The sequence below is a fragment of the Zalophus californianus genome, chromosome 13, assembly GCF_009762305.2.
Source record: "Zalophus californianus isolate mZalCal1 chromosome 13, mZalCal1.pri.v2, whole genome shotgun sequence".
Classification (NCBI taxonomy): Eukaryota; Metazoa; Chordata; class Mammalia; order Carnivora; family Otariidae; genus Zalophus; species Zalophus californianus.
In genome coordinates this window covers 93,620,422-93,638,072 of record NC_045607.1, presented here as the reverse complement: position 1 = coordinate 93,638,072, position 17,651 = coordinate 93,620,422, and the positions used below count along the sequence as shown (strand labels likewise).

General features: G+C 60.5%; 1 protein-coding gene across 1 annotated transcript; it reads right to left on the bottom strand.

The window, feature by feature from the left end:
- Positions 1–2,731: 2,731 nt before the first annotated feature.
- Positions 2,732–9,604, bottom strand: LOC113934813 (NUT family member 2G). Its single transcript, XM_027616375.2, has 7 exons — positions 9,589–9,604; positions 7,236–7,953; positions 6,439–6,567; positions 5,905–6,044; positions 5,152–5,447; positions 4,097–4,213; positions 2,732–3,493 (listed from the first exon to the last, which is right to left on the bottom strand). The coding sequence occupies exons 1-7, from the start codon at positions 9,602–9,604 to the stop codon at positions 2,732–2,734; spliced, it is 2,178 nt and encodes a 725-aa protein (XP_027472176.1).
- Positions 9,605–17,651: the final 8,047 nt, after the last annotated feature.

Here is a 17,651-nt window from a genome sequence, read left to right as displayed (position 1 = left end):
TCAGGGAGTCACGTCCAGGGCCCTCCCAGGAGACGTGCCAGGTGGCGGGCTCCCCTGCCACAGCCTGTCTGGAGGAGGGTCCCGTCAACAAGTAGGTCGTGGGGCCCACAAGTGGGGACTTTCCAAGCCCAGACTCTCCAGAGCAGATACTTGAGCAGGAATGACTCCAGCTCGGCCCACGTTCTGTCCGAATACCCAGCCCCAGACACCATCTCTCTCTGCCGGAGCTTCCTGTGACACCTGTGTCCAGGGACGGCAGACGATCGATGGAGGCGTGGACGCAGGCAGGGCTCCCCCGTTATCAGTCGCTGGGCAAGCACAGTGTGTGTGGTGGGGGACGGGGCGCCCTGGCGGAGATTCCCCAAGTCGGCTGCTCTCCTCTTCCCACCGTGTGCACAGCAGCCTGGGGGGCACACGCATCTCTGAACGAACAAACGTGCAGCCACGGAAGGGTGGTCATGGGGGCCTGACCTTCCCGGGTGCGCTCAGAAGGCAAGCGTTGTCGTCAGTGGTGACAGGAGTGCTCCTCTATCCGAGGGACTCTCCAGGACTCCATGACCCCAGTGTTGGACCTCGTCCTAGGGGAGCGGGAGGAGGATCTGCAGCCAAACCCGCGGGGCCGACTGACAGGGCCACCCCGTGACTGCCCTCAGTCCCCAGGCCTCCCAGAGCCCACGGGAGCTTTCTCGGGAAAGCGTGAGGCCTGGCTCCCCGCAGGCTCTCTGTGGAGACCCAGCGAGTTGACCGGGAGCTGCCCCTGCTGGACGGCAGAGCACAGCTGGCCCCGCTCTGTGCGAGCGTCGCGATTTCCCCGCGGGTCGCGGGGTGACCTCCTCATCCCCGCAGATTCCTCCCACTTACCGGGAGCTCCCTCCCGACTCTGCCCTACACGCGGTCCCCGCGAGCTGTCACCTCTCCTAACTCGTTCTGTGATGAGGAAGTTTGGCTGCCGTGAAAATCTGAAACGTTTCTCCATTTTTTCCCTTGCCACTGGACTGACCTCGGATTTTCCGAGGAACGCAGGCGAATCTTCGCCCACGCCGTGAGCATCCAGCGCCTGCCGAGCGCACACCATGGACAGGGACACGGTGGGGTGACGCGCACGGGGTGGCAACCTCTGTCTGCGTCCGGCTGAGCCCCTGAGCCCCTTCGTCTTGGGGAGGCCAGGCTGGACAGGGAGGGGCAGCCGCTGCGGAGTGCGGCCAAGATGAAACCTCTGCTGCAGGAAGGGGCAGGAGGGTGGGGAGCACTCCAGAGCCGCCTGCCTGGGAGGGAGGGAGGGAAGGCAGCGGAAGAGCACCTGTGGGGTGGCTGTGGAGCGGGACGAGGACCTGGCATGAGTTCCCTTCTTGCCTGAGCTCTTTGCTGGGGGGGGGGCGGTGGGAGGGGGGCAAGCAGAGGGCCAGGCGTCCCTCGGACCCGGATGGCCTTGGCCCCGTGCTGCTGCAGGGACGCACATCTGTGAGTGGCGAGCGCTGTAGGGGCCTCGCCCAAACCTGGAAAAGGCATCAGAACCTAGAACCTGGGGAGGAGGCGTTGGCTGGCAGGGAGGAGGGTGAAGGTGCCGTGCTTGCTGCTGGGATCAGAGCATCTGGGCGGGGCGGGGCTAGGGGCTGGACGGCACCAGCTCGCCCACGAGGGGAGGTGAGCAGACTGCGGGGGCAGGCAGCTGTGGGAGCAGCAGGGTCCCTTCCCTGCGCAGCTCCTGTCCCTCAGTGTCGGCTCATCTCACTGTCACGAGCCGGGCAGATGGCCTATCTGACGTGGCGGCTGTGCCAGCGCCCCGGGAGGGCTCCCCTCAGCCTGGAGCCCAGCTCCCAGCCGGCCCTGGGGCTGCAGATGCCTGGGCCCACGGCCCCCGGGGTGGGCTGCGCTCCTGCGTGGTGGTTGGGGTCTGTTTGTAGGAACCGTTTCACGTGACAATGAGAGTCTGTGTCCACATCTGTTCACACAGGGGTCCCTCGAGGGAGGGAAGGGAGGCGGTAAGTGTGGGGTGTCTTCGCAGACCCAGGGACCCTGGCCAGCCCCCTCGCTCTGCGTCCACAGCAAGGTGGGCCCCTCGCATGGTTGGAGAAGTCGGTCTGGCCCAGAAATCCCGCCCTGGGACTTGGTGTCTGCCCCACAGCTGGCGTTCTCGTGTGCACACCGCGGCCAGTGCCCCCGAGTCTCCCCTCATCCGTTCCCCGCGTCCGTCCTCACTGGGATCAGGAGGACCCCCCACCGTCCCTCCTATTTCAATGAGCCCACTGCGACTGGAAGACGCTCCTCCCACCACGAGGCCAGAGGCCCAGAGCCTGTCTGCTCAGGCCCCCACACAGGGAGCCCTGGAGGGGCTGAGGGTCGCCAGCCCGGCCAGCCCCGTGGCTGGACGCTTCGGGGAGGCAGCGGGGAGCCCCCGAAGACGGGGCTGTCTGCAGACTCCATTCTCAGAAACGGTCGTGGTGCGGAGGGCTCCCCATCCCTGGACGTTCAGGGGTCCCGATGGTGACAGGAGCCCCAGGAGGCCAGCCCCTCTCCATGCAGAGGCACAGACACCAGCAGGAAGACAGTGGCCCCACACATTTCCCAGCAAAACCATCTTTATTCCAATTTACACACAGTGCCCCAGTGGGCGGCGGCCACCCCGCCCCCACGGTCATCCCCCCCCCTCCGAGCCCCACAGGCAGGATCAGCACCGGAATGAGGAGGAGCCCTGGGGTGCACTGGCCCTGGAGGGCGGCCCCACTGCTTCCTACTGGCTACAGTGCCGCTTCTTCCTCCTGCCCGTGACGAAGGAGTCACACCTTCTCTTTGCAGGCTGTGAGGGCTGAACCAGCCCCATGGCCGAGGCCGGCCTCGCGGAGCCCCTGAGGTTGGCCCCAGGGAGGGGCGTCTTCCCAGCAGGGGCTGGGCCCCCACACAGAGCCCGCTTCCTGGACTTGGTAGCTGGGGGGGTGGCCGGGCTGAGGCCTATCCTCTGAGGAGAGGGGGCCCGGGGAGACCCCCACGGGCCCCGACCTCCAGGGCTGGGGAAGCCCGAGGCAGGAGCGGGACTCAGGGAGAGCCCCCAGGGCAGCAGGCTGTGCTGAGAGGCCAGGAGGAAGGCCAGGCTGGGGAGCTCCTCCTCGTCCTCACTGGACCCGTCCACTGGCCCTCGAGTGTCCCGAGCAGGAGGGGCCTCTCTGAGAACGGGCGCGTCCCTGGGGCCCGGTCGAGCGGAGGGGCACCTTTGACCCTGGGGAGGGGAGGGGGGCCATCCGGCCGGGGGTGCGGGGGACTCCTGCCCTCCGGGAGAGAGCGCAAAGGCTCTGGGCCCGGACAGGTGTGTGTGTGCTCGGCCGTGCCTCGGAAGGTCCTGGCCGTCAGTCTCTGCTGGGCAGGCTTTGTTGCTGACCCCCAGCCCCAGTCCGGGACCGGCCTCACACTCAGGACCAGGGCCCGACCGGGCTGCACAGTGACGGGGGGCTGCCTGCACCTCCTCTGCCTTCAAGGCCACCAGTCTTTTCTTCACCAGCTGAGAGGAAGGAGGTGACAGTGACTGGCCAGCACAGGGGTATGAGACAGGTAGGTGGGACAGTGGCCCTGGGAGAGGAGGGGAGGGGTGACCCACCAGGCTGTGGCTCTCCTGACATCCTCCTGAGACCCTCCCTCCCTTCCCAGGCTGCCCATCTTCCCCTTCCCATGCTGCGCTCTGTACCCACCCAGAGCTGGCCTCCCCAGTGCTGGGACTCGCAAGAAGGGAAGGGGGACAGAGTCACGTGGGCCTTTATTCTGCCCCACCCCCTGGCTCACTTGTGTCGGTCTCTCCCCTGGCTCACCTGGGTCCCCTCTCTCCCCTGGCTCACCTGGGTCCCCTCCCTGTCCTGGCTCACCTGGGTCCCCTCTCTCCCCTGGCTCACCTGGGTCCCCTCTCTCCCCTGGCTCACCTGGGTCCCCTCTCTCCCCTGGCTCACCTGGGTCCCCTCCCTGTCCTGGCTCACCTGGGTCCCCTCCCTCCCCTGGTTCACCTGGGTCCCCTCTCTCTCCTGGCTCCCCTGGGTGCCCTCTCTCATGGCTCACCTGCGTCCCCTCTCTCCCCTGGCTCACCTGGCACCCCTCCCTCCTTCCCCTGGCTCGCCTCTTCAAGGGTAAGTCCTTCCTCCTGCTCCAATTTCTCCGCTAGGGCCAGGAGGTCCAGCTGTGGTTCTGAGGAAAGCAATTCTGCCAGGAATCGGGGGTGGATGACTGCCTCCACCTGGAACAGAAGACAGAGGCTGTGGGCATGCTTGGCAGGGAGCCACCTGTGAGCCAGGAGGAACTGCAGGAAACGTGGAAAAGTAAAGACCCATCTATCCCTCTCCAAAAGGTAGGTTTTAACATCACAGTCACTGGCTACACACACACACACACACACACACACAGCCACACGCGGACACACACACACACACATCAGGATGCACACATGTCTGCAACATCAGGCACACACACACACGCAGGCACACACAGGATCATGTGCCTGCACGCACGCACATGCACACACAGACACGTATGTGGACACACAAACACAAAAAGGCACATTTACACACAGACACAAACACACACTTGCATATGTAGACACACATGCATGTACAGACACACCACAAACACGTATGTGCACAAACCCACAGTAAGACAGGCACACAGACGCATGCACGGGGACACACGCGCACACACACAGGAATGTGCACACACCACCTGTGCACACACACAGGAATGTGCACACACCACACGTGCACACACAGACACACACATGTATACACACATGTACACATTCACACAGGCCCACAGAGAGTCACACAAAAGACACACACACACAAGCGTGCACACATGCGCACACACACAGCTCAGGCGCAAGGAACAGAGCTTAATGCCAAAGGCCCGGGCGCAGCCCCGACCGGAGCGCTGGAGTGCCAATCCCTGGAATCTTGTAACGGTTTTATTTATTTATTTACTTGAGAGAGAGAATGAGGGAGAGAGAGAGCATGAGAGGGGGGAGGGCCAGAGGGAGAAGCAGACTCCCCGCTGAGCAGGGAGCCCGATGCGGGACTCGATCCCGGGACTCCAGGACCATGACCTGAGCCGAAGGCAGTCGCTCAACCGACTGAGCCACCCAGGCGCCCTCCCTGGAACCTTCTAGACACCAGGCCAGCTCACCTTGGTGATGAAGTCTTCCTGGGAACACAGCCTGTCAATGTAGCTCAGGAGACCCGGGTCCGGGTAGGTCGTGGCCTCATCCTGCTGTGGCTCCTTTCCGTCCTCTCCCCATTCACCTGCCGGCCCCCCCGGGGCTGAGTGGCCAGGCCCCAGCAGCCCCTCCATGATGTCCACGTACTCTCTCACGGCCTCAGGGGGGATCTCCTTGGGCGCCTTGTTCTCCAGGGGCCGTGGGGGTCTGTGCGGCCGCAGGCGGGAGGGCTGGGCCCTGGAACCCGCCTTCCTGCGAATGCACGCTGGGGCAGAGCGGGAGGAGGGAGGGGCGTGAGGGGCTCCAGCAGTGCATCGGGACGGCAGTGTCTGGGGGACGCTGATGCCGGTGGGGGATGGGTCACGGCCACCCGAGGCCACAGGCACCGCGGGACAGGCAGCGGGGAGAGGAGGAGAGTCTCGGAGCGATATGCGTGAGCAAGTGTGGACCCACCGACCGACCCTCCAAGGGTCTCCCCACAGCCCACTTCCCAGGCAGACTTTGTGTTGGGTCCCCTGCCAGGAGGGGGGAGAGTAGTGAAGAAATTCACCCCGTCACCCCCTGTCCTGGCAAAGGGCAGCTGAGGCCCTGGGCTCTTGGTGGCTGCTCTGGTCAAAAGACCAATGTCCCCTTGAAGGAGGAGACGCATATGGGGACAGTGGCCTTCCCTCAGCCCCCACTGCCATGGGCCACCAGCTGCCATGGGAACGTGGGGGCCGTACCTGGCTGTGGGCCCGCTTCTGGGGCTGGGGGCGCCCGCGGCTCAGGCTTCGGCAGGGCTGGAGGAGGCAGGCCCTGGGCCACCTTCACCCACTGCAACTTCTGAATCTGCATCTCCTCCTCCAGCTCAAACTCCATGAACCTGGGGGTGAGGAGGCCCGGGCCGCAATGAGGAGGGGACCCGGCCCTGGAGCCCGCAAAGCCAGCAGCCGGTTGAGGAACCGGGAGAGGCAGTGCCTTGGAGGGGCGGCCGTGGCCGCGGCCAGCAAGGAGGCAGCCGGCTGGCTGTCCAGCACACCCCCTCCACAGCCCCCTCGGAGGGAGTCCCACCCCAGGGGAGGGGGGGTGGTCTCAGGATCCCCCAGCCCTTCCCAAGACCTTCCCATGGAGGCAGCGGTGGGTCCCGCTCAGGGGAGGGTGGAACTCCCAGGGAGGTAGGCGAGGGCAGCCCTCTGTGATGAGCATCAGCACAGTCAGACCTTGCCCTCGGCCCGGCCGTCACACCCACCAGCCCCGGGCCAGGGACCCCGACTCACTTCCCTGCCATCTCGTAGTAGATGGCGCGGTCGAAGTTGCTTCTGCGCTGCCACTCCTGCACGGCCCGCCACACTCCCTCCTCCAGCGTCATGGTGGGCTTCAGGCGGGCCAGGGACCGCAGCACCGGGCTGCAAGCCCTCGGGGTCAGGGGCCGGCTGCAGGCCGTCACCCCCAGCCTCCCCCGCCCCCAGCATGACCGCGTGCTGGCAGGTGACTGCCGGCAAGGAGCCCAGGCCTCTGCAGGAAGCGCCGTCACCCCCGTGTTCAGGAGGGACCCCAGATGGCACGGCCAGGCCTGCCGGGTCACAGCTCAGCAGGCGGGATCCCACGCCCTCCGCGCTCCACCAGCTCTGCCCCCTCCCCTTCTGACTGGAATCCTCCGGGACAACGAGCGTGGGGCTGCACACAGCCTCTGCTGGGCCCCGCAGGTCCCGAGCCTCCTCTGATGTGCCGGCCCCTGGCCCTGAGACGCCCCAGCCTGTGTTCCCAGGAGACACGATGACAGAGAGCTCGGCACCCAGACAATGGCTCCTCCTCTGACACCGGGACCCTCTCTGCCTGTGAGTGCCCCCCGAATGCCACCGTGATGCCTCTGGAAGGTCAAGGTTGGCTGGATTCCCCGACGGTCGGGGTTCCGCCGAGGTGGGCGACTGAACGTTGTCCTGGCCCAGAATGCGTCTTCCCAGAGCAGGGACCCGGCCCCACACCTTCCTCCCAGCGCCCCTGGATCACCGCCCTGTGTGCGCACCCCAAGGTCGTCCTGCGTGACAGCTGCAGGAGAGCAGAGGACACTCACATGAGGAAGCAGGAGAGAGCTTCTGCATCGGGGCTCTGCGGGAGGTGCCTCCGGGCCAGCGACTTGAAGCGCTGCCAGCGCCTGAAGTTCTCGTAAACACTCTTGGGGTTACAGGAGTCCTCGGGCGAGGCCTTGGTCGGGCTCCTGGCCAGGCTGCCCTCCCTGGAAGCTCCGTGAGGCTGTGGCCCCGCGTTCGCTGGGGACACGGTGGGGGTCGGCTGGGCAGCCGGGGGCGGGGCTGGGGCTGGAAGGCCCGGGGCCAAGCCTCCCTTGCCAGCCTGGGGGCCCCCAAAGGCCGAGGCAGGCATGCTGGTCTCCAGCACAGGGGCTGCCACGAAGAGGGGTGCGGGACATGCAGCACCCCCACAGAGGGCCCCTGGAGCACTCCAGCTGAGGGGGGCCTGAGTAAGGACGATGGTCTGAGTCTGGGGTGTCTCTGAGGACCCCCATTCCGACCTGACCTGGACAATGACATTGCGGGTCCCGGTCCCACTGGGGCCAAGGCCAGGCTCTCCTACCACCAACGGTGAGCTGGGGAGGGCTGGCAGCACCAGGGGGCCACCGGGAGGGAATGGCCGGGTCGGGCGGGGCGGCGGGTGCTGCCCCCAGAGTGGCCGCTGGGGCGGGGCGGGAGTGGGGGCGGGAAAGGGCCGAGCCGGGACGGAAGGCATGGAGGCTCCCGGGTCCGTGGTCCCATGGGGTCCCAGCACTGGAGATGCTGTGGACGGAAGGAAAGGACCAGATGGAGTCAGAGAATCCATAGCCGGGAGGGAGGACCCGGGCCCCCTCAGTCACTGGGGAGCAGAGCGGTGAATCTCGTCGCGTGAGGGACATCACAGAAAAGGTGCAGTTGGCAAGTCTCCCCGAGGGATTTCCATGCTCTGGCCTGCAGCAGAGAATTACCGCCCCCGCCCCCCCCCCCCCCCAGACAGCCTGTCTGCCCAGAAGAGGCAGCCTGGCCCAGCACGGACTCTGAGAAGCTCCCACGGACCCCCAGACATGACCCTCCAGCCTCAGGGGCAGGCTCCCAAGACGTGGGCCTGGCTGGACACCTGCCCTGTGGGAAATGGCCTCAGCAGGCTCCCTGACAGCTGGGGACCCCCTCCAAGGTTCCTCCTCGGCACCCAAAGGGCCTCTGTGAACAGACAGCGTCTAAAGCTTCGGGCCCCTCTCCTGCTAGCCTTCCTGTTCCTGATGCTCCCTACGCATCCCTCCCTTGTCTTCCTGGCCCAACACAACGCAACAGGAACACTTGACCTCTCTCTCTGCCATGAAAGCTCCCTCCAAACCCTGACGGGAGCCCATCTCAGATCCATCCCCCCACACACAGGACACAGGGCCAGGGTCTGCCTGCATGCAGACTCCCACGAACGTTCCCAAGGGACAGCAGCTCTGGAAACTGCCCCTGGCGGCCCCGGGTCTCCCCACCCCATGGCTCTGGGCCACTGTCCTACAGCCATCGCTAGCTGTGAGTGACAGAAACTCGGGGAGCACACACCTGCGCCCCAGACCCCTGTCCCGGGAGCAGAGCCGCTGCATGCAGGCAGACCCTGGCCCTGTGTCCTGTGTGTGGGGGGATGGATCTGAGATGGGCTCCCGTCAGGGTTTGGAGGGAGCTTTCATGGCAGAGAGAGAGGTCAAGTGTTCCTGTTGCGTTGTGTTGGGCCAGGAAGACAAGGGTGGGATGCGTAGGGAGCGTCAGGAAACAGGCCGAGAGGAAGCAGGTGCGCACTGCGTCTCAAGAGGGAGAGTGACCCAGAGCAGCTGAGGAACCCAAGCCCTACGCTGAGGCCACCTGGTGCCCTGTCCCTGCTGAATCCAAGACCAGGGCTACCTGGCCTGGGGGCACGTCAGCTCTAGGCCAGCAGGACGGGAAGCCCTGGGCTGGGGTGTCAGACTGACCTCCAGCCCAGGTCTCAGAGAGGACCCGTCATTGCAGACTTGGCCACAGATGGCCCCACGGAACAACGTTCTGGCCAAGACCGCCTCTCCCCCTGCCCCTGCCTGTGCCACCAGCTTGACACACTCCCACCTCACCCTCCAAACTGTCCAAGTGATTCTTGGCCTCCAGAGAGAATCAGTGCTCCTGCCACCATCCTTTCTGCACACACAGGGCATTTCCCCTGCCAGGTCTTGACCCGCCTTCAAGGAGCCCTCCTCCCCAGGGTCCTTGCAGGTTTCTGCGGACTCCCAGCCTCCTAGTCCCCCAGGTGAGCTGTCCTCGGGTGTCCAGTGAGCTCCCCTTCCTGTACCGACCCCGCCTACAGTGCCCCTAGCCAGTGTCACGTTTGAATCCCAAGGATTTCAGGAATGGCCGGCACTCTGACACGTCCAACCCCACCTACAGGCCTACCTCCTTCTGAAGCCATCCCCACGGGCAGGGGATGTGGCTGCCTGGCAGCCTCCACCGTGGGAAAAGTCACGTCCGGGACCCACACAGTGAGCTGCTCCAGGAGATGCTCAGGATCCAAGTCAAGGAGGGAAAAGTTTGAATCTAAACAGGGGTAGAATGCAGACTCATGACATTCTTCAACGGGGGAGGGGCGGAGGGCCACTGACCTGGGTGGGGGTGGGGAGACAGTCCACGAGTCAGGCTCTGGCAGGTAGGCCAGAACCCCAAGCTCCTTTCAAATGATACAGACAACACGATTGGGGTGCGCCTTTCCAGGCCGTTTATACACTGTTTTCCAGATTCACAGCACCAAGGTGTGACTCGGTGCTCCTTTGGTTCGATTCTGTATCCAGCAACCTAGGTTTGCGTCCTCGACCCACTCTGCTTCCTATCTGGCTCTTGACTTATTCAACAGGGGCTGAGCTTTCTGGACAAAACTCAGAACAGATATTCTGACGAACACATGGGTCCTTAAGGCCACATGGAACTGAGGGTTTCAAATCAGCATCGTGTCAGCAGATCCTGTGCGTTTGGTTGCACATCAGTCTTCAGCCGTGGGTGCTTCTGTGCCCAGCGCCCTGCAGTGCTCGAAGCCGTGCAGACTCCAGCAGGACCGGCCTTACTAGGATGCCCTTTGCCGGAAAGCCCGTCTCTCGGAGAGAGGACGTGGAGCCTACCATCCGAGACCAGAAACACGACGTCTCCTTCCCTGGCATATTACGCTGTTGTTTGATATTGATTTTTAACCTCTTTCATTATTTTAGTAGACACTTTCAAAAAGCAATTCCTTTGTTCGGTTCAAAGTCAAACTGTATATAGTGGACTATGCAGTGACGCCTCTTCCTCCCGCCTCCGACCCCTGGCATCCCAGCCCCTTTCTCACAGGAAACCAGTGCTACCTGTGTCGTTCAGATCTTTAGAGATGTGCCGCAAAAAGTAAGTGTAAGCTATTTCTGTTTTTTGGAAAACGAAAGCATATTTCCCTCTGGTTAAAAGTTGATAGAGGTAGAGGGGGCGCCTGGGTGGCTCAGTTGGTTAAGCGACTGCCTTCGGCTCAGGTCATGATCCTGGAGTCCCGGGGTCGAGTCCCGCATCGGGCTCCCTGCTCGGCGGGGAGTCTGCTTCTCCCTCGGACCCTCTTCCTTCTTGTGCTCTCTGTTTCTCATTCTCTCTCTCTAATAAATAAGTAAAACCTTAAGAAACATGTTGATATAGGTTCCAAAATACGTGTGGCTACGCACAGTGGTTGTCTTTGTTCTGGTAATGTGGCTCCTGCCCTCATTTCTGGGGGCTAGATTCCTAGAAAAAGCAGTACTACAGTCCTCTACAATTCAAGGACCCTGTCCAGTAGGGTGGCCAGATTTAGCAAATAATAATAAGCACTCTATTGAACTAGAATTACAGACAAACAGGGAATCAGCTTTTACGATAATTGTGTCCCATGCCGTATTTGAGATATACTTTTAACTCAAATCTTTTCCCCCTCTATCTAATTTTGCATTTAGCTGGGATTTTCTATTTTATCTGGCATCTCTACCAAAAACGTGTAACATATTCAGTTCTTATTAGTCACTTACATGTGAGAAAGAGAACTTCGATACAGAGACTCAAGGGTGCTATCTTGGCTTCACCCCAAAACTCACTTGTGCACGCACACACACACACACAGACACACACAGTGTCTGCAGGCCCTCTGAATGATTTGGAATTTGGAAGAGCCGTCACATATCACTGAGTGTTTAGGCTTAGTGGAGGTAAGGACGGAAAGAAGGGACAGGAAATCTTCCCCTTTCTTGCATTAAAGCGGCATACGACAGCCATGGATTTTCGAGGTGCTAAAATCACTACTCCATGAAACGGATGTGCTCCTTGAGACAAAGCCAGGAATGTGTCCACCGCTATCCACTCCTCACTCACAACCAGCTTCCTCTAAGTGCTAGCTGGCCAGTCTGAGCCTGGAAGCCCTGCTCATGGGCTTGCGAATAACAGACCTTGCTTCTTTGGAATCCAGGCTCACACTGCATGTGGGTGGTCCCATGTGCATGGGAATCATGGTAGCACCCCTTTAAACATCTCTTGATTCTTATTTTCATGTTGCACATCAGTGTCAGTTTATTGGGAACACGATATGAAGGAGCGTTGGTGTTTTCTTTGCGAGAAGGGAGGACTGTTAGGACGTGGGGAAGGGTGGTGAGGGGTGAGAACTTCAGAGGTTGCCACCCAATGCCTTGGGAGACAAGCCTCATTCCCGCGGTCATGACGGCAGGGTTCCTATGACAGCAGGGTGTTGGGGAAGGAAAGGGAGGTTCAGAGGGATGGCTCCACAACTGAACAAGACTCCTGGTTTGGGCGCGGAAACAGTTCCTCGCCCGCTGCAGAGGAAAGTTGACTCCAAAGGCCACTGTTGTGTGAAAACGTGTCAGGGGCATATGGAAGGGGAAGGGCATGGACTTCTCCCCCTCTCCCCATGCTATGGTGGTCTAAGAAAGTCACTTCTCGATTCCTGTCCAATTTCCTCATGATTTTAAGTGCTCTCCCAACTCACACCGTGACACGGTCCAGGGAATATTTACATGGAATACTTCCGGAGCGTCCCATGGGCCACCTGAAGGAGTGCGGCCCTTTGGGACACTTCCCAGGCCCTTCACCCCGTGCAGCCCACACGTGGCCCTCCACACGTACCCCTCCGGCTAGTCTCTCTGGCAGCACCTCTACGCAGGCTTCCTTGACCTTACCTGGGGACATGAGCTGAGAGCATTTCGAGCACATCACAGTGAACTTTATTTCAAAATCCCTGTTGGGGACTGAAAAAATAAACAACTTGGAGACATTTCTCAGGCCTTGAGCTTTTATCATGAGAAGCCTGAAATGATTTTCACCGCACAGCTTCCCGCTAGAGAGATGCCGAGGCACACTGTTGCACTCAGGCACTCGAGAAAGCAGGTTCCTTCTTGCTTCCTGCCCTTGTTCCGTCGTTCCACCAAGTATTCACAAGATTCTCACTCACGGCTCAGACGGAGGATCTGAATGAGCCTTCTCGGGGCCACTGATATAAAAATGGCACTGTGGAACAACACCTGGTCTCAATTCTGCAATCATTTCTGTACTACTTCAAAATCCTAGAGCCCAGAAGCAGATGGAACCAAAGTAGCCCAAACGCCATTTGGGAAGACCGGTCATAGAAGGCAGTACTAGAAATCCTTTGCACCCTGATCTCTGAGCATTCCCGTAGCGGCTGCTGAGATAGAACCATCTCTGGATAGGGTCCACAGGTCTGAGAAAGCGATGACCTTCCACCCAATCACAGAACATCGGCAGAGGGGGAGGAGGCAGGCGTGTGTGCTGGGGAGTCTTCTTTCTGCGCGCCCGGAGGTGTGCCGGGGGAGGTTTCCGAGGTACGCTGTGGCGAGAACCGGCACCAATCTGGCCACGGACCGGAAAGAGATGGGATGATTGAAGCTTCTCCCCAAAATATTACAAAGTCAGGGCAATCAGTTGAATCCCTTTTTCATGCCCACTGCAGTCCTTCGGTATTCCAAAAGAGGAGGGAGGGGAGAGCAAAATTGCTGCCATATCGCCTGCGGGGTCGCCTGAAATTGGCGCGTGCGGACCCAAGGGGTTAAGACAAGCCTTGCAAGGAAAGAAAGCGCCGTGGATGCGCATTCATTGAAGGGCTCCACCAAGAAGCCTACTGTGCAGAGGCCGTGCCTCGGGAAAAGTCTGGGGATGGAGTCGGGGAGGATCCCTTCGAGGGTTCCCCGGGTCTGAATCCTCCACCAGAACTGTGCTTCCGTGGAAGCTTCGGGCTCAGGGGCTCAGGCGGGCGCAGCGGCTGCGGAGAGGCGCGAAGGAGCAGCAGGACTCGCGGTCCCGGCGGAGGGCGGGGCGGCACCGGCCGCACGCGAGGCCCTCGGGCTCCGGGTGCACCTGTCCCAGATCGTCAGGAAGGTGGCGTCTGAGGCCAGGGAGCGCACGTCCGCGATGGCAGGACCGCGAGGGCCCACTTCCCACGCCCTGGCTCGAAGGCGTGGGCGGGGCGGCCACAAAGAGTGCGGGCGGGGCAGGTGTCCCCCGTGCGGCCCTCGGCTCCCAGACCCGCCGCTTCCCCCCTTTCCTGCAGGGACCTCCGGGCCCGCGCCCAGCCTGCCCCGCGCGCGCACGCACGCGCACACCCGCCGGGGGCGGGGCTGAAAGTCGCCCGAACCCACTCCCCCCCAACCGCTGCCAGCGTCCGTTGGGGCGGCCCGTGGGAGGAGGCGCGCGTGCGCGAGCGCGCGGGCGGGGTCCCAGGGGTCCCCCGGCTGGGGGCGGGGCCGTGCGTGGCGGCCTCGTGCTTCGGTGACGTAGGCTCGAGGTCAAGGGCGCGCGTTCCCTGGCTACCAGGCGTGGCGGCCGTCTGTGGGGTTCTCACTTCCGCTTGTGTGCGCGCCTCGGGTGTGGCCCGAGGCGGCCGGAGGTGTGGACCGTCGGTGTCTGCGGCTCGGAGGGTAGGCTGCGCTGCGACGCGCGGTCCGTCGGCCGTTCGGGGCGTGCGCGTCTGGATCCTGTGGGGGTGAGCCCGGCTCCTGCGAGTCGGTGGCGGGGGTCCTTCGGTGGGTGCGGGTCTGGGGTCCGGGTGAGCCGCCGTTCTGGCGTCCGCGGTCGGGAGTCTGGGGTCCGCGCTTGGCAGTCAGGGGTCCCGGGCGGCCTCGCGAAGGCCTGGGTCCGGGTGAGCCGCGGGTCTGGGGTCTGCGCTCGGGGTCTCGGGTCCCGGGCCGTGTGTGGCCCCCCTGCAGCTGCTGGCGGGAGCGGTCTGCGGGGCGTGGTGCGGTGCGCGGGAGGCCCCGGGGGCGGGCCGGCGGCGAGAAGCAGTCGGAGGTCCAGGTGTGGGGGTGCGGGGCCACGAGCGGAGTGGAGCACAGGTGGGGCTTGGTGGGGCCGTTCGGTGGGAATCGGTAGGTGTCTTCAGATGTGTGGGTGTTTGTGGTACAGAGGCGCTCGGGCCTGTGTGTGTGCGAGTGGGCCGAGTGGTGTCTGGAGGGCGTGAGGAGGTCAGGGTGCGTGCCCGGTCACGGAGTTGGTGGCTCGGTGTTTGGGGGACTGTGATGCGTGTGGATTTTCCCCTCGTGACTTGGGTTCTGTGGGAGTGGAGCAGATTCGGAAGCCTGATGTGCACGGGCATCGGGGCCTGTTTGGAAAAGTGCCTGCATATTCGTTCAGGTAGACTGTGTGGGTTTGTGGATTCGGGCATTGCAGGAGGATCATTTGTGTGTTCAGAGCACGTTGTGTGGTTCTGTGTGGTTCCTGTTCTGACGGTCAGGAGTCGTGTTTGTATTTTGGTGGGTAGGGCTCCAGTGTGTGACTATTTCATGGCACTGGTGGGTGTTTTATATGCCAGTGTGATGTGGGTTTTGTATGACTCTGTATCGTGCAAGATGCAAGAGTCGATTGTGTGTGAGAATTTGGGAGTGTGAGGTTGTGTACGTGGAGGTGGTGTGGCACTGTGCCTGTCCGGGAAACGGTGTGGGTGACGTATTTGCACAGTTGCAGCGTACTGGGTTATTTAGGTATATTTGGGGCTTGCCGAGACATGTGTGTTGGGGTTGTGTGTGTATTTAAGGGGCACGGCCATTTGGAGGAATATCTGCTGGGGCCGTGTGTTTGTATTTTTCAGTGGAAGGCCATTAGGCTTGTGTATTTGGGGAAGTAAGCATGTATCTGACGGGGAGATGGGGCTCTGTGTTTACACAGGGGAGTTAGAGAATTTATTTTTGTGTGTTAGAGGTATGTGATGTGATTATTAGTATTTACAGGCGTGAGAGCTTGCTGCTGCTCACTATAGAGTGACCTGGTGCTCTTTCTTTCTCTCTGTCCACGTGGAGCTGCAAACCCACCAGAGGTAAGCCAGTGATCAACATGGCCACCAGCTGACCACCTGGCTGCCTCCTGCCTCCCACCTTCCTTAGACCCCCCCCCCAGCATTTCTGGGCCGTCCTTGTGGTGAGTCTCCTACTGGCCTTTTCTCCATCGTGATGAATCTGTCTCCGACAAAAGGTGTCCTTGTCACCTTCTTGAACTGCCTCTCTCGGCACAGGTGGATTCCTAGTGGCTATCACCGTCTCCTCCGTAACCTGTCCTCAGTAAAATGACAGTGTGGTGTACTAATTGTATTGTGTTTTGTTGGCAGAATGGAGCTCTGCCTGCTTTTATATTTTACAGTGTATGCTAAAGAGAATGCGATACAACGTATACAAGGTATAGGCTTTTGAAATGGGAAGAAGTAGACCCTGAGCTTTCAGGGAGAAGAATAGGAGTATCTCGGTATGGAACTAGCGCTGAAAACCCCCCACTCAAATGGAATGAATGGGAATTGCTGGAATGGCTGAGGCTGGTCCGAGCTGGTTGTTCTGGGGCCGCTAGGTTTTTTGGAGTGTATGTCATGGGACACGGGCTGTGTTCCCCCATCTCACCAGGGACAGAAGGATTCCTCTGTTTTGTACCGAGTGGCCCCTTGGGCCAGGCCATTAGAAGCTCCCACTTGTTCTACTTCCCAGAAGTTGTCGGGGAGAAAGGACCTGAACCCTCTCATCCACCCTGGGGCACGGGGGCCCCGGAGCCCTGCAGCAACACACGAGTGGGTCTGAGGAGACCCAAACGGTGGCTCTGTGGCCACTAGGGAACTGCTCTTACAAAGCATCCTGTTCTCGCTTGTTGTAAAAAAATTTTTTTAATTTAAATTCAGTTAGCCAACACATAGTACATCATTAATTTTTGATGTAATTGTTCAGTGATTCATCCGTTGCATGTAACACCAAGTGCTCATCACATTATGTGCCCTCCTCCATGCCTGTCATCGGTTACCCCATCCCCCACCCACCTCCCTTTCAGCAACCCTCAGTTTGTTTCCCAGAGTCGAGAGTCTCTCACGGTTCGTCTCCCTCTCTGATTTCTTCCCATTCCGTTCTCCCTCCGCTCTCCTATGAGCCTCCGCTCTATTCCTTATGTTCCACATATGAGTGAAACCAGATAATAATTGTGTTTCTCTGATTGACTTATTGCACTTAAGCACGATACCCTCCAGTTCCATCGATATCGATGCAAATGGTGGGTGGGTATTCATCCTTTCTGATGGCGGAGTAATATTGCGTTGTATACATGAACCACATCTTCTTTCTGCATTCATCTGTTGAAGGACATTTCAGCTCCTTCCCCGGTTGGGCTGCTGCGGACATTGCTGCTGTGAACACTGGGGTGCATGTGCCCCTCCTTTTCACTACATCTGTTTTGGGGGTAAATACCCAGTAGTGCAATTCCCGGGTCGTAGGGTAGCTCTATTTTCAACTTTGTGAGGCGCCTCCGTACTGTTTTCCAGAGCGGCTGTCCCAGGTGCATTCCTACCAACGGTGTAAGCGTATTCCTCTTTCTCCACATAAAGGGCCCTGTTCTGATGTCTGCTGGGGCCCAAGGGAGGAGGCTCACAGCCTGCAGAGACTGGGAAAAGCAGAAAAGGCTCAGTGGGACACTAGGACCAGAGCAGGGAGAGGACGGGACTCAGGATGGGGCTGGAGGCAGGCTCTGACTCTGCTGGTAGAGGGGGAGGGAACAGGTCGGGGGATGAAGCCCCCCACCCTCGCTCCTCGGCTAGACTCCACTCCTGTGGCTGCTAGTAGTTGGGGACGCTGAGAGATCGTTAGCTTGGAGGTCAGCAGTCTAGGTCCTTGCTGCACCTTTCTCATGCTTTGAACAACAAACATGTCCTGACTTTCAAGTCTGTGTTTTCACCTTCTCCCACTTCCATCTGAAGAGTTCAAGAGTCCTTCGTCACAGTCCTGACTGGACATCGGATGACTGTGTACGTGTGTGCATCCGGATCCATGATATAGCCGTGTGTTTATTATCTCTCTTCTCCCCCTGCAACGTGAGAGCCACAAGAGGGGTCTTTACTGTGTTCATTGATGCTTGATAAATAATTGTCGTAGTTTGGATTCACTGGAACACAGAACCAGACACAGAGTTTAGGGAACAGGATGTTTGCTAAGCAGCAC